This window comes from Myxocyprinus asiaticus, chromosome 32, assembly GCF_019703515.2.
Source record: "Myxocyprinus asiaticus isolate MX2 ecotype Aquarium Trade chromosome 32, UBuf_Myxa_2, whole genome shotgun sequence".
Taxonomy (NCBI): domain Eukaryota; kingdom Metazoa; phylum Chordata; class Actinopteri; order Cypriniformes; family Catostomidae; genus Myxocyprinus; species Myxocyprinus asiaticus.
Window position 1 is genome coordinate 34128945 of NC_059375.1, and position 26734 is coordinate 34155678.

Below are 26734 nucleotides of genomic sequence, written 5' to 3' on the forward strand. Positions count from 1 at the left end.
GGTGGGTCTCACCATGGCAATAGTTAACATGAATGCAGCCTGGCAGTATTGCTCAGATTGTTTTGCCTGAAGCCTTTTGTGTGTAAATTAAAGTCTGTTGCAAGATGGAATGAGACATTGTTTGTTCACGGCAGATAAATATACAAGTTTTGAAAGCTGAACAAATGCTAAGATACTTTGAATGTCACTGTAATTTTACAAACTGCAAACAAAAACTGATTAAGCCCTAATTACACAAAAAATAAAAAATGTATAATAGTTGATTTTATTATTTATGAATCATTATTTTTATTTAAACATCCTTAAAACAAGTTACATTTACTTGAGAAGCAAAATTGTGTACATTTGCAGATAAAAAAAAAAAAAAAAAAAAATATATATATATATATATATATATATATATATATATATATATATATATATATATATATATATATTATACATTCCATATATATATATATATATATATATAAATTCCTATTATCTTATGCAGTTTTGCTTCTTAAGTAAATTTATCTTGTTTTAAGAATATTTTGATATTTTACTGAAAATGATGATAACAAGACAAAATACTAATAACTTTTTTTGCACTGTAGAGTAGTGAAGTTAAAACTGCTTCAATATTTCAAACAACTTGTAGGGTTACAACAAAGCTAGATGAACATTAAAGTTATATGGTAATGTGAAAGCAAAGCACCAATAAAAACATGGCTCGGGGGGAAGAAAACCCATGCTGTTCCATAAACTCTTAAAGACACATCGCCCGAATGCATGACATATATGTCAGAGATGGAAATTTAGCAGGCCACTATCTATTCAAATGTGAGAACTTCTCCAAGACTATATACTGTAGCAGAGGTAATTTATGAGAATGAAGATAAGAGGTAAACCAAATCATTTATGCAAGTGATGGCAGGAGAGGCAGGTTTCTTATTGGCTGCATGCTAACTGGGTAGAGCAGAGGCAGAGCAGGGGATTGGAGGCATTGTGGAAGGGGCTCATTGTGTCCCCCTGGTGGTGAGGTGAGGAGATGCACTCTCACATACCTTCCTGTGCAAGAGCAGCAGTGCTTGTGGTGGGAGCAGCAGGGCTGGTATGCTGCCGGCCCACTATTGGACAGAGAGGTGTTGAATTGGGAGAAGCTACAGAAGTTTTTTTTTAAACCCTCTATTGAACAAGTGTAAGAAATCTAAGGTAAAGGGATGGTTCACCCAAAAATGTAAAAATATTTACTCACCCCTGTATGACGGACTTTCTTTCATGGAACACAAAAGGAGATTTTTTTAAAGAATTTACTAGTAGCTCTTTTCCATGCAATTACAATCAGTCCTCAAAGTGGAACAAAATCGGTGCCGTCAGCAGTGGCTCAAACTGAGAAAAAAAGAGAACCAAATTTCTCTGCAAAAGCAACAGCCAAAGACGACCGTCTAGCGCATGTTTACATAAACAAAAACAAAAATGTTTTAGGACAATGTCGTTCTATTCATTATATATAAATCGCTTTGACGCTGTTGTTAAAATGTCTAAAAATTGAATATATACAAATGAAATTACTTTCTCCAGAGGGCACCTCAGTCCAGGAGGGCAAAGAGGAAGTGTCTTGGGCCACTGAGTGCACGTCCCAGCCCCTGAGTTTCACCGTCCGGTTGGGAGTGTGGCACCCATGTGCGTTTTTCCGCCACCAAGTTTTAAAAAGGACACAAAAACACTATAAATGTATGATAAAAGCAGTCCATATGACTTTTGCATTACATTCCAATTCTTCTTAAGTCATGCGATAGCTTTAAAAGAGGACTTCAATTTGATCTGATTCCTCAAACAAAGCTATCAAATGAATTCAGAAGACTTGGAATATAGCCCTTGAGTCATAAAGGCAGCTTCAATGATACTTTTGCTTTTGCATCCTTTTTAATGCTTGAAAGCTCCAGTCCAATTCAATGTCACTGTGTGGAAAAGAGCACTCAGTACACTTTTCAACATTTCTCCTTTTGTTTTCCACAGAAGTAAGAAAGTCATTTAGGATTGGAATGACATAAGGGTGAGTAAATGATAACAAAATGTAAATTTTCGTGTGAACTATTCCTTTAAATATCAGCATCTACTCCCTATGTAAATGCAACAGGCTCTGCAACCTTGTGCATCAAAGAAAAAAAGACATCTGCGCAAACCTAATGAATAGCTAAGAATTTCATATTTCATGCTCTCCTGCTCAGGGAGTATAAAAAGGGCCCACATGCTCCTTTAAAAAGACAATGAACACAAAGGTTATGGATATTCCTTTACTGTAATACTTCAAACTTCAGAAAAAACCTTAACAGCTTAAAGAAATCAAGATACAGATTCCCAAAGACCCTCATCTTTAAATGCATCAGAAAAAGTCCAAAACTTTTTACTCAATCTTGTAATCCAAAGCTCTAGATTCCCAAGTGAACTTCCCCTCCATTTAATAACTGTGCCAACCTTATAGAAAACTTTTATACAGTTTAAACTGGAGCAAAACTACAACAGTTGGGCCACGTTAATCCATGACTTTGCATTTTCCTACCTGATCCCAAGGGAATGAGGGAACTCACCTGAGAAGTTTCTAGATACCAGCATGGTAGTGAGAATGGCGCCCTTAAAAAAAGAAAAAATACAGAAGAAAAACAGAGTCGTTACTTAATGGCCAAGGGATGTATTCAGCACTAATAACCCAAGGGAAGGCACAGTGGGGGTAGAGTTTAAGGGCTCTTCAAACCCATGCTGTACCTTTAGTTTTCTGCGGGCATTGAACTTGCGCAAGCACTCCACGGTCTCCTGGCGATGCATCATGGACGCCACAGTGGAACGTTGCTGAAATGGGAGTATGCAAGACAAGAGTAAAATATTGCACATCGGCATTACCAAGGTATTCAACCCAATGTAGAGTCATTAAACATGAACCACAGTGGGTTTTAACCACAGTGACCTATTCTGAGAGCTCATTTACTCTGTGTGTAGGGTTGGAATCCACATGTATTAAAAGAATAGTTCACCCAAATGACTTACTCTCCCTAATGCATTTTTTCGGTGGTAAACAAAAGCTTTCTGATGAATCATTACACAGTTTTTTAACACTGCACACTCTCCACAGTGACCAGGGGCACTCCAAAAAGGACAAAAAAACAATAAACACACAATTAACGCATCATAAAATTAGTCCACGTGACTCATGCGCAATGTTCCAATATTCCGGAACCTTTGTAATGAGTCTGCCCGGAGTCATTACACTGACGCACGCTTCACGAACAGACACAGCGCCAGAGCCCTTCTACCAAGACAGTCTACAAGCTTAGCATAAAATAGCATAATGCGGCGGTCCCACTGACATTCTACGGTACTGTCGTAATACTCTCCTATGATAGAGCCACGGAGGTTGTTATCTTCGTACATAAAAAAATCTCTGACAGCACTTCCCTGTCAGTGATAAAATGACGGAGAAAGGAGCTCTAACCGCTTTATGATGTACAAAACAAGCCCAGATGGGACTTGTAAGGTGCAATTTAATTTAAATAAGTCAAGTTTTAACTATCACCAAAATGCAGAATGAGACGTTTTTGTCTGGAAACGCTTTTCAAAGCTTGACGCTGGCATTGACGCGAATCATGAACGCAGCTTCACGATTGCTGTAACAAAGCGGATAGACACATTCTACCGGCAGATTATTATCGCAGAGGATGAGAGTTTAAGAGATTTAATGCCCATTGCAATGAATATGCTACCTATGTGGAGACTAGTTCTTTCAATTAGTCAAACTCCCTTTTGGAAACGATTAATTTTACTCTAATTGGTGCTATTTTAGTGCATTTCTTGTGAAAGGTTTTGATTGGAAAATGATAATTAAGCATTATATTGTTAAATATGGTTTTGTTTTCTTTCCTAAGATGGAAATACATTTGGACAAGAAAATGAGTATGTACAGTGTCAAATTTCAACACTTTCAAAATCTGCAATTAATCGCGATTAACTACAAAAAATTGTGATTAATCGCGATTAAAAATTTAAATCGATTGACAGCACTAGTAGTAACCAAACACAACATCCCATTTTTTAATTCTGGAAGCAAATTATGAGCAAATACGCCTGGTTTACACAGTACGATATTGGCCACAATTTTTCCATCTGAGACAGTTTTTGGGGATCGTAAAATATTTCTCTCATCGTAGAGCAAAATCGAATATAATAATATTTTGAATATAATGTTATTTGTGATCTATTATTTACTTACACGTGACATCATATCCTGGTCTGTTGCGTTGTCCATTAAGCATGCTCAAAGCTTAGTGTGACTGCCCCCTTTACTCAAGATCACATTACACAGTCTGACAAGCAACAATCGTAAAGGACCATAAAAATCATACAGTGCGCACCCAGCTTTAGACCTGAGCTTTAATGACTATCGTATGGCTTCAGAAGACATGGAATACAGTGCAAAAGTTGTTGTGCTTTCCTGGTGTTTTTGCCCTTTTTGGAGCTTGACTGCTATGGTCACTATGAGCTGTCACTGTATGGAAAAGAGCTGCATGAAATTTTTTTCAAAATTATCTCCTCTTGTGCTCCACTGAAAAATAACAACATATGGGTTTGGTGAGATTTTGACAAATGTAATTTTTGGGTGAACCCTTTCCTTTAAACTCCACAATGGTTCAGAGCATTCCCAGTGGATTTTTGTTACTCAAAACATAAGGGAAATGTAGTCCTTGGCACAGATAACTTACGCAGACCCATGGGTGCTTGAGGGCCTGCTCTGCAGTGATTCTCTTAGCTGGGTTGATGGTCAGCATTTGGTTGATGAGGTTCTTGGCCTCGGGGGTGACCGTGTCCCACTCCGGAGACGGAAACTGTAGGAGCAACAGGACAGAATCATGAGTAGGTGTTATGATGCAATCTATATGCAGCACGAGAATGCCTAGAGCGCTTTTCACACCACACATACAGAGCAGTCTGTGCCAGAGACTAATGAAATTAAACTTATCACAGAAGCAGCGGACAGGATTTAATGAGTCACGGCAGTGCGTCCACTTGCTCTCGGCCTATTGGCCACGGCTGGTGCTCTAATCATGGTGCTTCCGTATTTCACACCTCATAGCTTCATTGCAGCCCATAACAAGAGAAGATTGGATTTGTAATTAGACAGTAAAAAGCAGTGTCTGTATACGTGTTGAATCTGTGTCATACTATATCATATGTGTGTTCCAAAAAAACCCTTGGGCAGGTTCCAAGAAGTATAATTCGTTTGTGCATCAAGCTGTGTTGCATCAGCTAAAATGAGTGCGTGGATGGTACTTAGAAACACTGCAGGTGCTCATGAACCCTTACACACACTAACTGGCTTAGAGCACTGCAACTACATGTCAATGGTGGGCCGTTTTTTTGCACCGCTGTGTGGTGCTTCAGCAAAGACGGACACTTCTGACTGCAGACGGTGCATCCAAACAGAAGCACATTAAATAAACCATTATTTAATTGAAATTTAAGCAAAAATAACTATACACTGAATAAAAATAAAAAAAAATCCTGTTGAAATTACGGTAAAAACTGGCAGCTGTGGTTGCCAGAAATTCACCGTAAAAGACACGGTAACCACGTTTCAGGCTTTACGGGATGCAGTTACGGTGCATTACTGTTTATATTATTAAATGATAAACGTGATATATTTACCTTCTGAAACTATAAAAAGCTGCCTTTCACTTTATAATGCATTGTTAATCACTGTAGTAATTACAGAAGGGCACATGATGACATGAAGTTCATCAGTAGTGGCCCTACCAGGAGCAACGACAAATAAACATGTAGAGGCAGTGCTCAGTGTCACTCACACAAACAGTAAACACCATCAAGGTAACTTATGTGAAATTAAAATAATGCAATAAACATTAAATAAACTACATAACATATACTGTAACACAGAACATGCTAAAGCAAATAACTGATATTAAAAATAAGAAACATACCTATTCCCATAAAATATATTGAAATGTCATGGGTCACGCAGGGAATTCTGGGAATGGACAGTTATTGTTTTTACCTTAATTTTAACAATAATTTACTGTAAAAAGTACATGTACTCATTCATTTTATAATATCATTTTTTCAACATTTTACCATAAAACATTTTACCATGTATTGTCTTTTTAAATATATTACTGTATATTTTAAGGTAACTACACGTTAACCAATTAATTTTTTTTTACTGTAGCCTTTTTACAGACTTTTACCATTAAAATATGGACGTTTTTTTACAGTGTATGATGATTACGGTATATACTAGAGGTAGACTGATATCGGTTTTACAGATTAATCAGTGCAGATAGTTGCTTTTTGGAACTATTGGTTATCTGCAAAAATGTCACCTATAGTTGCTGATAGATATTTTTTTTAATTATTATTATTTTTCCTGGTGTAACTGAGTCAGGTTTGTAGGCCTCCTTGCTTGCACACGCTTTTTCAGTTCTGCCCACAAATTGTCTATCAGATTGAGGTCAGGGCTTTATTATGTCTTTGTTGTCCTTAAGCCATTTTGCCAAAATTTTGGAGGTATGCTTTGGGGTCATTGTCCATTTGGAAGACCCATTTGTGACCGAGCTTTAACTTCCTGGCTGATGTCTTGAGATGTTGCTTCAATATATCCACATAATTTCCCTTCCTCATGATGCCATCTATTTTGTGAAGTGCAACAGTCCCTCCTGCAGCAAAGCACCACCACAACATGATGCTGCCACCCCAATGCTTCACGGTTGGGATGGTGTTATTCGGCTTGCAAGCCTCACCCTTTTTCCTCCAAACATGACGATGGTCATTATGGCCAAACAGTTCAATTTTTGTTTCATCATATCAGAGGACATTTCTCCAAAAAGTAAGATCTTTGTCCCCATGTGCACTTGTAGACTATAGTCTGGCTTTTTTATGGCGGTTTTGGAGCAGTGGCTAATTCCTTGCTGAGCAGCCTTTCAGGTTATGTTGATATAGGACTCGTTTTACTGTGGATATAGATACTTGTCTACCTGTTTCCTCCAGCATCTTCACAAGGTCCTTTGCTGTTGTTCTGGGATTGATTTGCACTTTTCATTCCAAACTACATTCATCTCTAGGAGACAGAATACGTCTCCTTCCTGAGCGGTATGATGGCTGCATGGTCCCATGGTGTTTATACTTGCATACTTGTGTTTGTACAGATGAACGTGGTACTGTCAGGTGTTTGGAAAGGATGAATCAGTAAAGGATTTTTTTTCTGAGGTCTTGGCTGATTTCTTTTGATTTTCCCATGATGTCAAACAAAGAGGCACTGAGTTTGAAGGTAGGCCTTAAAATACATCCACAGGTACACCTCCAATTGACTCCAATTAGCATATCAGAAGCTAAATTATGATTGACATAATTTTCTGGAATTTTCCAAGCTGCTTGAAGGCACAGTTAACTTAGTGTATGTAAACTTCTGACCCACTGGAATTGTGATATAGTCAATTAAAAGTGAAACAATCTGTCTGTAAACAATTGTTGGAAAAATTACTCATGTCACAAAGTAGACAAAGTGCACAAAGTAGATGTCCTAAACGACTTGCCAAATCTATAGTTTGCTAATATGAAATCTATGGAGTGCTTAAAAAAATTTGTTTTAATGACTTCAACCTAAGTGTATGTAAACTTCTGACTTCAACTGTATATACACACCAAACCCATTCAACTGGTGAATATATATGCTACAAAAAGCTTAATTTTGGTAAACACTGAAATATAGAGCATTGTAATCAAGTCTCTTTTCATTTCAAAATAAGAGTTCCTATTGTGTTTTGAGCATGTTTATAGTTAAAAGTCTCGCGTTATGCACCAAATCGTACTTTTTTTCTGGGATTTTGGTTGAACAATAAAATGCATCTAATTAATTACATGAGATGCTGATTAATTATTCGAAAGATTAGAGGAAGGCCAAATAAAGACAATCAAGTTATTATAAATATATAAAATAATAGCTTTTGTAGCATCTCACAGTGGTTATGTCATGTTTTACTGGTTTTCAGCATCTTGCACATAAACGCTGCAACAAAGGTGTTATTTCAAGCTTGAATTTATCAGTTTATATAAAAAAAAATAAAAAAAAACTTCCTTATTACAGCATACGTACGGTCAGAAACATGATTAAGCACGATTAAGCATTAAATCAACAGCCTTAGTATATACTGTTTTTGTGTTATAAAACTACTCATAGCACCCCCTCTTAAGTTAACGGCCCAGGCCTGCCCATCACTCAGTGACCACCAAAACCCCCTCCACCAAACACTGAAAAAAGCACCTTTGCTCCGTTTTCACAAGGCCACAGGAGTTACATCATCTCTTCCCTTTTATTTGTCACATAATTTTTATGAAATTAACACCACTCTAGGGCACTCACTCACTCCAGGTCCTGCCACATAAGTCTGACTACCTAAGAGTGTTATACGACTACAAATTGTGATGCAATTTGTAGACATTTAAAAAATGATGCACACACACACATACACACACAAATGCAAACAAATAAGCACACAAATTCTAAGGCAAGGCAGTTGTTTCTAAGCAGAGCCCATCTCTCTGCAATGCGACAGGGAGAGCCTGACATAATCAATAACACCAGTAAGCACCAGTAGCTTGAAATCACACACAATAAGAAATTAACCAGACAGTGGGACCGCAGTGAGCATCTGTTGCAATCATAACTCGTCACTTTCTGCAAAAAAATAGACTAAGTAATGCTAAAACAATTATAAACACCATAAAATCATATTCTAAATGAATATCTTTTATTTGTTTTCTGATAAAAATATCTAAACATCCTTAAAACAAGTTCAATTCTGTGAATAAGTCAAACTGGGTAATATATTAAGAATTGTGTTCAGTTTTTGGTAGATATTTTTCACGTTTTTTTTTTACTCATTTATGCTAAAAAAAACAACAACAACAACAAAAAATTTTTTATTTAAAATGTGCTTAAGTTTAAAAAGATAAAATGCATTTGTATTCGAGAGATATTCTCTGAAAATAAGTCTTAATATCATAAAGTTTTGTTATCAGGTGAATTTCTTGTTTAGATATTTTTACTGAAAAACAAGACAAAGGTACTCATTCTTTTTTTTTTCTCTTTATCCCTTTTTCGTATTTATCTCTTGGCCTATTACTGCCTTCAAATTAATTTCTTGAAATGTATGTCTCTTGAATTTTATTCCGAGTGATTTCACAAATGTTCACAGGAAGTTTTTACGGGATCTGCTGGGAAATTCCAGTGATCTTCTAAAGGATGTAGAGAATTTGTGTAGTCTTAAATTAAACACGCCTCACTAGACTGATTTATGAAACAGATTAGAAAGTTCACAGAGTTTGGACCAATTAGATTAAGTGGATTTTGGAGTGGCTAGACTGAACTCTCACAGGTAAATGCCAATGAGAAAGAAAGAGAGAGTGGCACCACTGGCAGACAGCTTTACTTACATCATAAGCTCCTGCCTTGATCTGCTGGTATAACTTGTGCTGATCTTCATCCCAAAATGGAGGGTAACCAACAAGTAGAATGTACAGGATTACACCTGAGGAGGAAAGAAAGATAGAAAGTTACATGGAAGAATCAGGGAAAGATATAAATGACTATAAAGCGGTGTTCAAATTGACAACATTTTTCAGTCGAGAGTCATATATTTTAAATGAGTTGGCGATTTGAGGCGACACAATGCCACCATCTCTCTGACAGTGTGATCGCTTTAACTTAACACCTCTAACTAGCCATGATGCATTTCCAATAATTTGGGTATTTGCATTTTTTTATCTTATTTTTTTTAATGCTCACTGAAAGTAAAATATTGAATGAGGCGACAAAATCATGGCCAATTAGAACATATTTGATGTTCAAATTAAAGTAAAACAACAAATATGAGCATCATTTTGGACAAAAAGCATTTTGGATTCAAAAGACAATTAAGGGCTTTCTTGAAGACTCACCACAGGCCCAAATATCCACAGGTTTGCCATAAGGGTCCTTCCTCAAGACCTCGGGAGAAAGATAACCAGGTGTGCCTGCAAAACCTGGGACAAAACAACAAAAAAGTTTAAATCCAACAGCTCATTGCCCATTCTGTACTCTGAGAACAAGATAAAGTGTGCGCAAAATTGCGACCCTGTAGGCAATGTAGCTAATCTGTAGCACTGAAATGTTAATAATTCCAAGTGAGTGAGTGAGTGTGTTTGTGTGTGGGCAGGTTTAAGTGGTTTACAAGGACATTTTTTTAGGTTACAAACTGGTAATTGCAAGGGTATTATGCTGTAAATGTGGCTTATGAGGACATTTCTAGTGTCCCCATAACTCAAATCGCTTAAAAACATACTAAACGAAGTTTTTTGAAAATGTAAAAATGTAGAAAGTTTTTTGTGAGGGTTAGGTTTAGGGGTAGGGTTAGGGTTAGGGGATAGAATCTATAGTTTGTACAGTATAAAAATCATTATGTCTATGGAGAGTCCTCATAAGGATAGCCGCTCCAATTGTGTGTGTGTGTGTGTGTGTGTGTGTGCGGATTGTACGATGTGATGGATGTTTTCCTACGTCAAAGTCATTCAAAGCCAACAAGATGGTTTATCCAGATATGCTGCCTCTCTCTGATACAGCACTGGCATGAACCAAAAGGGCTACATGCTAGAAATAGGTTTAAGAAACAGCTGCTGCGATTTGGAAACCCACTGGGTAACATAACTCGACAATGCCCATTCATATAACTTGTACATATGCATTTATCACCATTATTCCAGCCTCAATGCTTTGTTCTTTTCCTTAGAGCAAACTCTGCATAAATTGGGTGAATATCTATTAAAGGGATAGTTCGCCCACAAATGAAAATTCTCTTATCATTTATTCACCCTCACGCTATCCCAGATGTGTATGACTTACTTTCTTCTGCAGGACACAAAGGAAGATTTTCAGAAGAATATCTCAGCTCTGTAGACCCTTACAAACAGGGTCCAAATTGTTGAAGCTCAAAAAAGCACATTAAGGCAGCATAAAGTAATCCATATGTCTCCAGTGGTTAAATTCATAACTTCAGAACCAATATGATAGGTGTGGGTGAGAAACAGGTCAACATTTAAATCCTTTTTTTATTACTATAAATCTCCACTTTCAAACAACCCTCCTAAGAGTTTTTCTTCTTTTGCTTTTGGCAATTCACAATCTTCAAGCATATTGCCACCTACTGGGCAGGGAGGAGACTTTATAGTAAAAAAGAACTTAAATATAGATCTGTTTCTCACCCACACCTATCATATCACTTCTGAAGAAATGGAGTCTAACCACTGAAGACATTTGGATTACTTTTATGCTGCATTTGTGTGCTTTTTGGAGCTTCAAAGTTTTGGATCCTGTTTGTAAGGGCTTTACAGAGCTGAGATATTCTTCTAAAAATCTTTATTTGTGTTCAGCAGAAGAAAAAAAGTCATACACATCTGGGATGGCAAGAGGGTGAGTAAATGATGAGAGAATTTTCTTTTTTGGGTGAACTAACCCTTAACTCCAAGAGCAGGGGTTATTTAACCCCTAGAGGATCCGCCAATCATTGATTCTCAAACAATTTTATTTTTTGCTAATAATGAAAATGCATTACACAAAAATTTACTTATTAATAAACAAAAAATAGAATGTAATGTACAAATATGACACTGGACATCAATAATGATTATTTTAACGGTTTTGCAATGTAAGCATCACAACATCATAGGGCCCTACATGTGGTAACTGTGGCATAAGCAAACTCTGATCGCTGAATTATTAAAAATGAATTCACATCCCGAGGTCTAAAGGGCGCATTACCATGCTACCACCTCTGGATGTGAATTCATTTAAAAAAAAAAAAAAAAAAAATCAGCAGTCAGACAGTCGTCATTGCCTAAAGTTTACAACACAAATGTTTTTGTAGTTAGCACTACAGCAATGTTTTGTACTGTATCAAAACTTTCATCAGAATAAGATGAAATGACAGCAGATGAGCACAGAATGTACGGTACAAGGCTTCGTTCATGAGAGTCAACCACTGATGTTGTTTCACAACGCACAGCCGCCGGCAGAGACAAAACGATACGAATTTGTGTATTTTACACCTATCCCAAATCCTGATTGTTACCATGTTTTTGTACATGTAGCAGAATCATTGTTAGCGACATAGTCATATCATACTAAAATATTTTCCAGGACAAATAATAATTTTTTTCCAGGACATTTAGGTATTTTTCTCATTTTCCATGACTTTTCCATGACTGCAAAACTGCATTGCAAAATTCCAGGTTTTCCAGGATGAATGGGAACCTTGTAAATGCATTAATATTGTACTATATTAATGTTATTATAGGCCAGGCTTAAAAATGCAACACTTTACAATTCAAATCAAACACTTTTCTCTTTTTTTTTTTTTTTTTTGCTTTTAAAAAAAAAAACTATTATACAATACGTAACGGGGGTCCCTGCTCTATCCCCATCTCCCTATCCACCAAATGGTACTTGGCTTTAAAAAAGTTGAAGACCTCTATTCAACAGTTTAAACTACTGAGGCAGCAGAAATAACAGCAGCCAGTAGAGGGCCACAAGTCCCCGAGAGAACCCTGTCTGATGCTCTCCTGAGTGATTTTATGCAGTAAAGACAGGACATTTTCACATGCAGCAAAAGGGCCTTTTACACACAGACAGGAAATATGTGTGAAAGCTAAACATGAAATGGGTTAAGATTGGCATTTAGCATGGCCAGCAAGTAAGCCTTTACAGTCATTCCAATCCAATTTAGACTAGAGGTAATGGAGTAGAAAATGTCCGAACATCCTTTTAAGATAAACTGAAAGAACATTATGAGAGAGAATCGGCACTGTTGTGTGTAGGGTGTGTGTGCTTGTTTGGCTATACTTGAAAGGGCCACATTTATTAAACGACCTCACAAATATAGTAAATCTTCTTAAAACTTGTCATGATCCTGCTATTTTGGTCTGGTTTTATTTGTTATGTGGCAGGATTGTGACAGTCTCCTCAGGCTGTCCATGTGCTTTTGTTTTCCTCCTTCCCTCGTGTTTCCCACAGGTGTTGCTCAGCAGCGCAATCAGCATTGTCATGGCAGCGCTGATTCGTGCTGCTTGTGATTATTGGCAGCACCTGTGTTCAATCTTCCCTTCCTCTTTATATTCTCTTCTTTGTCTGGTCTTCCTCGTTAGATCGTTGTGTTATGTTCAGTCTCCATTTCTGGTTGTGTTGTTTGTATCCTGTCCTATTATCCAGTTGGTTTGTTCTCAGTTACATTTTTGTTTTTTCTCTCTAGTGAGAGTTTTTGTTTCCTGTTTGGTTTATTTTTCCTTGTCGGTTTGTTTTCAGTTTTATTTTTGTCATTTATTTCTCCCTTGTGAGTGTTTTTGTATTTTGTTGCTTTTTTTCATTTCAATAAAACACCTTTCATTGCCATCCTGCATCTTGGGTCCTTCCTTAAATATATAGTGACAAAAAACTGACTTGTGAGGATGGCCAACACCAATAAAGAGGTATAAATGTTATAAATAACTTTTAAAAAAAATCATAAATTGGTCAAACAATGTCTAATTTGCAAATTATTACTATGTAGTTTTTTCAAGTATTTAATCCTTGTGCATCAAAAGAAAAAGTTACTCAGTGGTCCGTTGACAAAAATGTCTGCATCAAAAAACTGCCATAATATTATATATTAATATTATTTTCCAACATTGGTCCTGATCATAACTACCAAATATTCTTTCATTTTCAGGATTTTAACCCTTTAAATGCCAGTTTGTTTATATAATGCCACTGTTGTTTTTAATGAAAACACACAAATAATTTTCCATATACAAAATGCTAAGGGAATTTTTTTGACTTAGATTTTTTTTAACCAACATCAGTCCTGATCATAACTACCAAATATTCATTCATTTTCAGGATTGTAACCCTTTAAATGTTTTAAATGCCAGTTTCCTTACATAATGCCACTGTTGTTTTTTTTACACACACATACACACAAATTTCTCAATACACGCATACAAAACACACTCTGACATCCATACCAACACACCCACACAATTTTAGCTACATCATTTATTCAATCGGCCTGCAGTGCTCTATAATACAGCAAACAGAGAATAGGGAAAAAGCATGTATTTGCTCCATAGGCTAAACATGAGAAAAATGGCTCCATCTGGTGGAAAATATTACAAATACAAATTTTGAAGCCAGGACTCTGGAATGAAAGCATGATATCATAGAATTCATGATTTTATGCTTTAATGGCACTGGGATCAAACATTGCAGTTCTGATGGGTTTCAATGGGGACATTTTTGTCCTTAAGGTCCTGAGTGTAGCTATTTTGTGTACACATTGTATTATAGGAACTGAGGTTGAAATATCAAAATTCCCCCCAAAATACACACCTTTGGCAAAATGTATGCAGTTAGCATTAACACAGCCAAAATGATTGAAAAAACAAAAATGACAAAAATGTCCCTAAGGTTTGGTGCATATTCTTCCAACACCATTTGTGCTACAGACATGAATGAAACCTCAAATTGTGTGGCTTGATGAAGACAGGTGTGCTATTATTTTTCTAAGCCAGAAGTCTAAGTCAGTCTTTTGATTAAAAGTGTGTGGGGGGGGGTGTATCCTAAATAATTACATTGATGGACTTACAGACTTGGTTTGACTTGGAACTACTGTACCTACTAACAACCAGGGTTATTGTAGTTTAGGATTTTTTTTATTTCTATTTTATATTCAATTTGTCATTTCATTTTAGTTTTCACTAGTTTTCACACTTTGTCTATTAACTTTCATTTTCTCATTGTTTTCTAGTTTTAGTTTAGCTTTTATTTTAGTTTTAGTATTGTATGGCTGCTGAAGCTAAAGCATTTACTGATATAATTTTAAATGTCTAAAGTCATTAAGTTTCTTAGGGCAGACTTGTGTTACCTCTATCTAGTGGCATTTTCATGTTTAAATAAGGTAGATTGTAAATGTTTCAAATTTTATAACAGGGTGAAGATGGGACAGGTAAGCTTGATCCCTATTGTAGCCATATGTATTTCCTTAAATGGTTAGAAATCCTTACTAAACTAATCTTTAGGAAGTAAACAATTAACCTTTTGAGGTTTTAAATTGATAATTTTACATCAGGATGTGGCACAGCCCATTTCATGACCACCTGTGTGAAAATCAACAGTAAATTAAATGACAGTATTTTGAGGGAAATATTTTTTAGGTGATTAAAAAAGAAAAAGTTGACATGATGTTTATAAATGTTACATATGATCATGTATGATGTGAAAGTTTATGAGAAAATATAAAAATTCCAAATACTTTGAAGATATTTTCTATAGAATAATTTTTTCTCTGTCCAACTTTACCAATACTGCCTAAAAACAACTGGGATTTAGTCAAAAGAGGGCCTTCAAAGATTCTTCTTCCCAGTATTGAATATTTCTTCATTAGGAGGCCTACCTTACCTACCAATTAAACGTGCAAAGAAAAGTAAAATTTCTGTGTCCCACTTTGTCCATTTTCCCCCTACTGTGCATGAAAAATTATCATTTTTATTTTAGTTACACTGAGGGAAAAAAAAATAAATAATTGTCGGCTCAACAACCATAACGTAAGAAAATAAATATCTTCTACTCAGAAACATACATATTTATAAATGTTTATGCTTTACTTAATTTGCATTGATATGTACAACACAAAATATTAATTGTAAGGTGAACTTAGAGTGAGACATATAGTAAAACAATAACTGTGAGTTTCTTGAGCCTAAACTGCGAGATCTTTGGCTACAAATTCCCTAAAATTTTGATTTTAAGTACTATTAACTCAAACGATCAAGTACAGAACTGAGGTTGTGGGAAAAACCCATAATACCCTTGCACTTGAATAATTTTGCTTGTTTGTTTTGTCAAAAGGAACTTATTGGGGCATTTAATTAGTTGTTATAATGAATTTATAGAGATTGTAGCTCTTTTTAGTATTACTGATGTACTGTTATTTACTGTAATTAGTAGTTTTGTGTAAAGTCACCATTATGGCAATTAGTGTTCCCTTTGGTCAAGTTTAGATCCTGTTCAATCCATGTAATTTTTCCTTGCTCATGTGAATGTGCAATAGCTGAAGTGCAGCTTAATCTCACTTTTTTGGTGATTCAATTGTTTAATGACTGATCTCAGTCATTATTTTCTTTAGAGCCAATTAAATTAGCCAATAATTGAAAAGTTAATTTGAAACGACATGCTATTAGTTGTTCAATCGTATTCGTGTGCCATGCCTTTTTAAGTAGAATGAACTGATATATGTATGTATATATAACAAAGTTTTCTAGTTATGCTGACATAAAATGACCATAAATTGAATTTACTTAAAAAGCGTGATGCACAAAATGCTACATATATATTTTAAGTAAATCCAACACATATTATTTTTTTCTCTGGTGTAGTTTTGTAATTATGAAAACTTATTTTAGTTTCATTTCAGTTTTTCCAGTCATTTCAGTTATTTATTTATTTATTTTTTCAGTTAATAAACATTTTTTCATTTAGTTTTTCATCTTTGTTTTCGTTAACGATAATAACACTAGTAGCGACCACCCAGAATACCCTAGAAACCACCTTGTAATGCCCTTTGAACCAGTGAAAACATGTTGGAAACCATATAGAAACACTAAAAACCACTCTGATCACCTTAGTAACCACACAGAACACCCTAGCAACCTTACAGCAACACACTTAAAACCACTCTAAGTAACTTATCAACCACAAATCAATGACCTGAAACCATCATGGAGATGAGTTTTGTACAGGAAAGCACCCATAATACAATATAGTTCAAAAATAGCTCAAATCAAAAATTGTCAAAATGTGTTCAAGTGGTAGGGTTATGGTGTAGTATTTAACTATAATTGACTGAATAGAGCTGTTCAGGTTGTAGTCGACAAACCCGGAAGAGAGCAAATGGTTTTTTATAATGGGGTTTTTGAACTTATGAGTAAAATAAGGTCTGTGGTAAACATTACTTGATAATACGTGGATGTTCACAGTCATACCTCAAATGTGATTTTTGAAGCCATATTGAATTGCATATGTTTTTTTTTAAACACATGGCAGCTTCAAAATTCACGTTTGAGGTATGAAAGAGTGTAATTTATGTTGTGGAAAAAAAACGAGCATGTGTCGTCAAGTAATGTTTACCACAGACCTTATTTTACTCATAGTTCAAAAATCCCATATTAAAAACCCATAGGAAAATCCAGAGGAAACCTATGGCGAATAAGATTTCCGGGTTCACAATATAAGTCTCTGGGAGGTCCTTACAAGAATAAATCTACAAGTTTGTGTATGTGTTTGATGTATAGTCAGACAGGTGTTTACCAAACCAGGCCTGCTGGTCTCCCTGCACCTCGATGGCCAGCCCAAAATCAGCCAGTTTCACCGCTGCTCCTTTCATCTTACTGGCCAACAGCAAGTTCTCAGGCTGAGGAGGAAACCAGATGAGACATTTAACAAAGCACACACATCTCCATTCGACAGACATTTATAACAGACTCAAAACATTCCAAACAAAGGATTTTACAGGCTTGAAAGTGACCTTTGCCCTGTTACTGTTACATTCTGCCTAACATCTCATTTTGTGTTTCACAGAAGAAAGTCATACAGGTTTGAAAACAACATGAGGATGAGTAAATTATCATTTGTGGGTGAACTACTCCTTTAATATCTGGGAGCTTCAAAATCAAAACCTAGTGAATATGCCCAAAAATAGATTTTTAGGCACCATCCTCGATTTAAATAGTAAAATATAGGCTGAAAAATTGAGAGAGTCAAATACGCAATTTAACATGCTTGATTTATTGGTGCTCACATGCTTTCCATTGCTCAGATTTCAATTCAAGTACAGCATTTAAATTCATGTGTTATGAGGATGCATGGAAATTTATGCCCAGAGGTGTGAATCTCTCATTGTCCCTCATTCAACGCACAGACTACAAATGAGGAACGGTGAGACTCCCGGTGACCCCTCCCACATGCCTCAGTCTCTCAGGCAATACCAGCAACAGTTGTCATATCACGTTCTTCACTATGGCAACCAGCCTGGGCACATTTGTGCTGCTCAGCATTGGGATCACATACACATGGGGATGGGCAGTGTATGTGACTAAAGCACAATAGAAGGACATGATAAAACTGTGTCTGTGTGTATGCATTATCAAAGACACTGGCATTGCCATGGAAACACATATAGATGCTCATTTAAAACATTCATACAAAAGAACAAAGAGTTTGTGGATATAATACAAAAACAAGCAAGTGGTGTTTATTATTTAGTATTTGATTCATATGGTAATATTGTGAATTGTTTAACTAGCAAGTTCTTTTCAAAACAGAGAGTATTTCTTTAAACAGAGATAATCCGGTCATTATGCAAGTCTTTGTAGTAAGTATTTGAGCATTCCAGTAGGGATGTGCAAGCATAGATATTTTCAAATGATAAATATTGAATATTGTTCAGTATTTGCAGACACGTTTAGACATGTTCTTGCATTAAAAAAACAACTAGACAGAGCGTAACGGAATGGTAAAGAAAAAAGGGTCTCGAAACGTGTTTTTAAAGGGAAAAAAAACACTTGTGATGGGACATTAAAAGAATTTGACAGGTTCAATATAAGTTAAGCTCAAATCAACAGCATAAGACATTAGACATTTTGTTTTCATTGCATAAATACAATGATATTAAGCATGGCCACCCCATTTGAAAAACAGCAGCTGGCACACTACTAAAAAAAAAGTGAGAAAAAAAGGCACTTACAATGGAAGTGAATGGATCAGTCCATTACATTAAATACTCAAATACTTTCAAAAAGTATAGCCACAAGGCAGAAACATTATGCATTATGTGTTAACATGATTTCAGTGTGATACAATTGCTTAATAACCTATATACAATTTTATCCAATATTACAACTTTGTTGTCATGAAAACATAACACTGGCAAAAATTTGCATCTGGTGAACGTTCTATAATGCCAGTAAATCCCTGATTTTATCAAACTAAAATCATATTAACACATATAATGTTTACGTGTTGTGGCTTTACTTTTAAACAGTGTGTATTTTAACTAGGGATGTCCCAATACCGATACTTACATTGGAGTCCGATACCACACTCATGTACTCGTGCTCGTAAAAATGCTCCGATACCAAAAACTGCTACCATCTGATGTACAAATATCATTACGTAAACAATCAGCATACAAATTCTAATCACGATATGTACTAGTGAGATTATTTAACCGCAAAAGCAGCAATTTAATGAGATAAATACATAGTTTACTTTGCATGTGCAGTATGCTTCAAATGTAAGCAGAGCACTAGTGAATGTGTGGAGAGTGTTGTGCCGACGCCAGGTGCACCACATGTACCTTTTAAAGCTCCTTCTTGGCTCATATAGGGAAAACACTGTCATGAGCATCGAGTGCTCTGTTTGTAGCTGATGAAAGCGAACAGAGCACAAATACTTTGTAGTGCGAGGCACATACGGAGTACATACTTATTTAATTAAATAGCAGGCTTTTGCAGTTTAATAATCACTTTGAGTCACGTAGCGACTGGCTTTTTCAGACTGAAAAGCTAACGTCATCACACACAAACACTTCAAAATAAAAGCTCAGTCAAAATAAAAGCTCAATTTAAATGACAAAAGTATGACAGAAATATACCACTACTGTAAAGTTATGTAATATTCACTGTATTACTACTCCTATTACTAGTACTAATAAATAAATGGTAACTGTATTATATTTAAGCAATATCTCACATCTGTGATGCTCTGTTATGCAGCACTTTATTTGACAAAATATAACTCCAATGCTGTATTTTGGAATGTGCTGTGAGGATCTGTACATAAGCACTAAATCTGATAAAAAAATAACACATTTTAAACATTGTTTAAAATTAATCGCTATATTTTAATTTGATTAAAGTTGTAATTAGTTCATTTATTTAAACACCATTTTGATGATAAAACTGAAATAATCTGTTGATATGGAGTTCAGGTAAAAAAAGAAAAAAAAAAGGATCGAACTCTGTATCTGTGAGTATCAGAAAGAAAGTATCGGTACTCGTACTCCTTCTAAAAAACAAAATGGTATTGGGACATCTCTAATTTTAACTTTAATGAACTGGCCCCATTTACTTCCATTGCAAGTACCTTACTGTAACCACAAGGGACAAATCAAAATTACTTTTTATGTTAATCAATATTAAGCCACAAATTCGGTCAATTGAGATTAAAGGAATATTCCGGATTCAATACAAGTTAAGCTCAATCAACAGCATTTGTGGCATAATGTTGATTATCACAAAAAAGTATTCTGGCTCATCCGTCCTTTTCTTCAAAACGAGCAAAAATCACAGTTACAGTGAGGAACTTACAATGGAAGTGAATGGGGCCAGTTTTTGGAGGGTTTAAAAGGCAAAAATGTGAAGCTTATAATTTTATAAAATCACTTAAATTAGTTCTTTTGTTAAAACTCATGTGTTATTTGGGCTTTAAAGTTGTTTAAAATGTAAGTTTTACAGTCATTTTAGGGTTTGTTGACAGTACATCGTCATAGTGTCTAATGGTTGTAAAACTGGATGTATCTTTACACAGAAAAGGTTAGTAAGTGATTTCATCACACTAAAATCATGTTAACACGCATATTGTTTATGTCTAGTGGCTATACTTTTGAAACAATGTGTATTTTAACATTTACGGATTGGCCCCATTCACTTTGTTGTAAGTGCCTCGCTGTAACCCAGATTTGTGCTTTTTCTTTTCTTTTTTTTTTTTTTAAAGAAAAGGAGGGACAAGTCAAACTTAATTTGTGTGGTAATCAATACTAAGCCACAAATGCTGTCGATTGAGCTTAACTTGTATTGAACTCAGAATATTCCTTTAAATTGTATTGAACCTGGAACATTTCTTTAACATAAACATTTAAAGAACAAGAATACAGATATTAAACCAAAAGCATTTGCCCAACACCTTTTGACAGTGTCTGTGTGTTTGTGTGGGGCAGGGCATCAACATGGTAACCCTCAGAGGCAACCCGGTAGCCGTGAACGGGGTTGTCGTGGCGACAGGCTCTCACTCACCTTGAGGTCTCTGTGCACAATGTCATGTTGGTGAATATGATTGACACTCTCCAAGATCTGATTGATGCACTGGCTGAAAAACACAGAATAATGAATAAATATGTGTTAGTGCAAGGTCACAAGAATTTTATTTAATTATAGACAGGAGTAAGTTGAGGAACAGTTCAAAATTAAAGGGAATTTTCACTAAATATCCCCTTCATTGTAGCCCTTAAAGCTTTTAAATGTTTGTGTGCATTTAAACATAGCCCCTCAATACATGTTGCACCAACTTTGATGTCAATAGTATCAAAAATCATTGGTTTTTTTTATGACCTGTGACCAAACACAACACATTTGACTGTTTTGAATTAAAAGCAAGTACGAATGACGTATTTCCCCAAAGAAAACCCACATACAATAATGGCCTACATTTGAAGTCAGAAGTTTACATACACCTTAGCCAAATACATTTAAACTCAGTTTTTCACAATTCCTGACATTTAATTGTAGAAAACATTCCCTGTCTTAGGTCAGTTAGAATCACTACTTTATTTTAAGAATGTGAAATGTCAGAATAATAGTAGAGAATGATTTATTTCAGTTTATTTTTATTTATTTATTTCATCCCAGTGGGTCAGAAGTTTACATACACTTTGTTAGTATTTGGTAGCATTGCCTTTAAATTGTTTAACTTGGGTCAAGTGTTTTGGGTAGCCTTCCACAAGCTTCTCACAATAAGTTGCTGGAATTTTGGCCCATTCCTCCAGACAGAACTGGTGTAACTATGTCAGGTTTGTAGGGCTCTTTGCTCGCACATGCTTTTTCAGTTCTGCCCACAAATTTTCTATCGGATTGAGGTCAGGGCTTTGTGATGGTCACTCCAATACCTTGACTTTGTTGTCCTTATGCCATTTTGCCACAACTTTGGAGGTATGTTTGGGATCATTGTCCATTTGGAAGACCCATTTGTGACCGAGCTTTAACTTCCTGGCTGATGTCTTGAGATGTTGCTTCAGTATATCCACATAATTTTCCTTCCACATGATGCCATCTATTTTGTGAAGTGCACCAGTCCCTCCTGCAGCAAAGCACCCCCACAACATGATGCTGCCACCCCCATGCTTCACGGTTGGGATGGTGTTCTTTGGCTTGCAAGCCTCACCCTTTTTCATCCAAACATAACAATAGTAATTATGGCCAAACATTTCAATTTTTGTTTCATCAGACCGGAAGACAATTCCAAAACGTAAGATCTTTGCCCCCATGTGCACATGCAAACTGTAGTCTGGCTTTTTTATGGTGGTTTTGGAGTAGTGGCTACTTCCCTGCTGATTAGCCTTTCAGGTTATGTCGATATAGTACTCGTTTTACTGTGGATATAGATACTTGTCTACCCGTTTTCCTCCAGCATCTACACTGTTGCTCTGGGATTAATTTGCACTTTTTGCACCAAACTACGTTCATCTCTAGGAGACAGAATGTGTCTCCATCCTGAGCGGTATGATGGCTGTGTGGTCCCATGGTGTTTATACTTGCATACTATTGTTTTTACAGATGAACATGGTACCTTCAGGTATTTGGAAATTGCTCCCAAGGACTAACCAGACTTGTGGAGGTCCAAATTTTTTTTATGAGGTCTTGGCTGATTTCTTTTGATTTTCCCATGATGTTAAGCAAAGAGGCATGGAGTTTGAAGCTAATTGGCTAATTGTCTAAAGGTTTGACATAATTTTCTGGAATTTTCCAAGCTGCTTAAAGGCACAGTTAACTTAGTGTATGTAAACTTCTGACTCACTGGTATTGTGATATAGTCAATTAAAAGTGAAACAATCTGTCTGTAAACAATTGTTGGAAAAATGACTCGTATCATGCATGACTTCATCCTAAGTGTATTTGAAATTCTGACTTCAACTGTATATGGAGAAATAAATAGGAAACAAATTGTAAGCCCATCATTTCAATCCACTAATTAAAATAAACCCAGTTAATAAATAAATAAATAAGTATAGTTAATCAACACCCTTTTCTGGACAATTAAACTAAGCAATTAAATTAAATGCTGTGACTAGATGATTGATGCTTCTAATGAACGTACTGTTACTTTAACTGACAGAGCTGGGGTCAGGGGTATGTGTAAAGTGAGTGAGGCACATAAGGTGAGCTGAGCAGGGGATTCTGGGATAGCTGGGGTGGGGGTTACTCTTGCTAAAGCACCTTGCACGCAGACAAGTACACACAATATCTCATCCCTCTTAAAGCTATAATCCTATAACTGAATGTTGAAGGAGAGGCCTCACCAGGACAAATCAACAATAAAAGATATGGAAAGCATTTTAGCGATTTATCCTCTCTTTTAAAAGTTGATAAGCCTATTTCTTAACTATACAAAATTATATGATTAACAGCATTTTGCATTGGGTCTAAAACAGAAGGAATAAAAACAATCAAAACAGACCTGCGATCCATTTTCTGCACACCATTTGAGATCAACAGCTTTGGATACTCAATATTAAACTCTTTAATGGTTAAGAATGTTTCGTGAAATAATGCATGAACTCTTTGAGATCTTTATTGAATTTGTTCTGGGGAAATGGCACAGATGATGGCAAGAGTATGATTGCGTGAAATACATTTCAATCTCTCCACAGTTGACCAGGCTTTTACAAAACAGACACTTAATAATGGTTATATAGTAAATTTAATTGAACTGGAATTTGAGAAGTGTAGACTTAAAATTATAAGAAAGAGAGAGAGAGCGAGATGGGGGATAAGAATGTTGATACATTAATGTTACAAAAAGACACAGAAGATCTTTGCCCAAGTTTGATTATATTTGAAGCCCAGCATTCCATTTTCAGAACGGCACAAAGACCTGTTTTTTTCTCTGTCTCAAACAGACCAACTCAGATAGACAGTTAATCGCTTTCTAAAATGCCCTCTTCTTTCCCATTTTCCTTACAAATACACACCCTTGTTTCTTTGTCTGCCTCTCTTTTGCAATATCAAAGCCTCAACATTGGCATAAAGCAGTTCTTGTAAAGCAAATTTACCATGAACTCCCGTATGTGCCCATTAAAACACCTCTAACTGCTTGAGGGTGTTTGTGTTGGATGCCTAGGGCTTTAACTCTGAGTCAGAGTCCCTCAGAGACTCCACACACTCACAGATGGCTACTTACGACACAGTTAAAAGCTAAAGTATGTAATTTCTGCGGCACTAACATTAACAAATGAAACTGAAAAAATTACCATTTTCAAACAGGTTTCCTGAATACTGTCTTCCACCAAACAGATAATCCCACCCCAAACTCACAGCATTTGTTAATACTATGTTGGGCTCACACGTAATTTTTAACCTATCCCAGTCTAAAGGAATGGGTTTTATATAAGTTAAGTTCAATCAACAGCATTTGTGGCATAACGTTGATTACCACAAAAAAATATTCAGACTCATCCCTTGTTTATTGAAAAAATATATATAATATTGCAGTTGCAGTAAGGCACTTACAATGAAAGTGAAGGGGCCAGTCCAAAAATGTAAAAATATATATCATTTCAAAAGTATAGCCACAAGATGTACAAATTGTATGTGTTAACATGATTTTAGAGTAATACAATTGCTTACTAACCTTATTTGTACAAAGTTCTATCCAATATTACAACTGCCGAAGGATCTTTTTGTTATATTCACTTCCACTAGTCGATTATGCTTTAAAAATTTAATTAATTTATTGAAACATGTAAAACTTAAAGCAAAAATATTTCTAAATTTCAAATTGCATTACAAACTAAACAAAAAAGCAATTAAAATAACAATGTGGTCAAAACATCATATACTGTATAACCACCTCCTCAAATCCAAACATTTACCATCTCCAACTCCCTCCACCGGCCCCATTAAAGTATAGGTCTCTGCGGAACAACAATAATGGCCGTTTACAAATCTGTTGGTGTTTTCAAACCGGGATGGGCATTTCTAATCTACACAAAGAAAATAGGGAATCTCAATGTAGTAGGCAAATCGTGTAAAGCGGTTTAAGCCCATCCCAGTTTGAAAACACCCACTGATTGGGAAAAGCCCATTTTTGTTCTGCAGAGACTTAAGTCTCACCCCATTTGGCATCTGCAGAGACTTAAGTATCCAAAGTATCCGTCTACGACAACAGGTGGAAAATGTCCAATTCAAATTAAGATCAAAAGACAATTATAAATGTAAATATAATAATAATAATATATTCATAATAATAGAAATATAAATAAACCATTACTTCAAGAAAGTTCAAGACAGCCCACATAATTTTTACTTTCATAAAACGGCTACAACAGTTTGTTTACTTCACTTAGTCTGATGCTTAAATAAATAGAAAACACCTGATTTCCTATTAGGTGTAAGCCTAGTAAATTCCCTTGTGTTCCCCAATTAATGCTGCCTTAAATTTCCAGTGTGTTCTTATCGAATTTGTGGTTTTATTGCATTTTGTTAATGCAGTTAATGCAGCCTAAAGAAAATTTTATCAGATATATTTTTGATTCAAGGTGAACGTATTTTTGTATTATTTTATGATTTAATTACTTTCATTTTTGTTTCCAAAACTGCGTTTTCCCCAAGCAAATCGTAAGGTTGTTTAAATGTGGCTATGCACGCCATAATTTTATTAAAAAAATAAATAATAATAATATTTTTTTTTAATTCCATGACCTGCAAATGAAAAACATTTCTTTATGGAGTGGAAAATGAATACAAGTTGATGTCACAAAGCAAAGTGTTTTGCATAAAAGTTTTTCATAAAGACAACAAAGTTTTTTGCTTAAATGACATTTTATAATAATGTCTTTTCCCAATAGGGAATCGCCCAGCCCAGTTATTTTCTGTGGTATTCAATACTACATGCTACAAATGATGTTGATTGAGCTTCACTTGTACAGAACCCAGAACATTCCTTATAAATGTAACAAAACCATAAACTTCTACTTAATAAATATCAGGATTTTAGGTTTTACATTAATATAGTATGTGCTGTGACTGCTCACCATTTCTTTGGCTTGGTTTTAAAAAAATGTTGCTTTTTTTTTTTTACCATTTTTAAATCACCCTTTAGCAGTTTTTACAGTTTATTTAAATAGTCTTGTGATGTGACCATTTTTGGGCACTTTTCAGCTGTGCACGAGCTTGGCCAGGCTAGGTGAGTGGCTAAACCAGCTTGGCCATTCTGGAGAGACCATCTTAAACAGCTAAACCCAGCTAAAACAAGCTTAAACCAGCTAAGACCAGCAAACCAGCTTAGCCTAGTGTTAGCTGTTTTTTCAGCAGAGCAGTAAAAATACTATAGAGAGTACAGATAATGGAGGGGAGTGAGAGAGGGTCAAAAGGACAAATAGAGGGTAAATAAATACATTTTGTGCAAACTTCTGCAAACTCCACCATCATTAAAGGCTCTCAGTTTTTCTGCACAAAAGGGATCCGCCTCCTGTGCTTTTTGAATCAGGTGTGTGTGCGTGTGTGTGCGTGCATGTGGGTGTGTGACCTGCTCACTGCAGGCTGCAGCACAGTAACCACAGCAACAGTAAATTGG

At 35.7% G+C, this 26734-nt stretch overlaps 1 protein-coding gene across 15 annotated transcripts in view; it reads right to left on the reverse strand.

Annotated features, from left to right (window-relative positions):
- Positions 1-26734, reverse strand: part of LOC127422841 (calcium/calmodulin-dependent protein kinase type II subunit gamma-like) — a 128803-nt gene that overhangs the window by 26045 nt on the left and 76024 nt on the right. For 10 of the 15 annotated variants that reach the window (XM_051666646.1, XM_051666645.1, XM_051666643.1 and 7 more), the window contains exons 6-13: positions 21181-21253; positions 17417-17519; positions 9985-10068; positions 9481-9575; positions 4737-4859; positions 2749-2832; positions 2574-2616; positions 1047-1109 (exon numbers count right to left, since the gene is read on the reverse strand). In XM_051666646.1, coding sequence (XP_051522606.1) covers positions 1047-1109; positions 2574-2616; positions 2749-2832; positions 4737-4859; positions 9481-9575; positions 9985-10068; positions 17417-17519; positions 21181-21253 — 668 coding nt within the window. The remainder of the gene's footprint in view (positions 1-1046; positions 1110-2573; positions 2617-2748; positions 2833-4736; positions 4860-9480; positions 9576-9984; positions 10069-17416; positions 17520-21180; positions 21254-26734) is intronic. The other 5 variants (XM_051666648.1, XM_051666644.1, XM_051666650.1 and 2 more) reach the window with 1 other exon arrangement.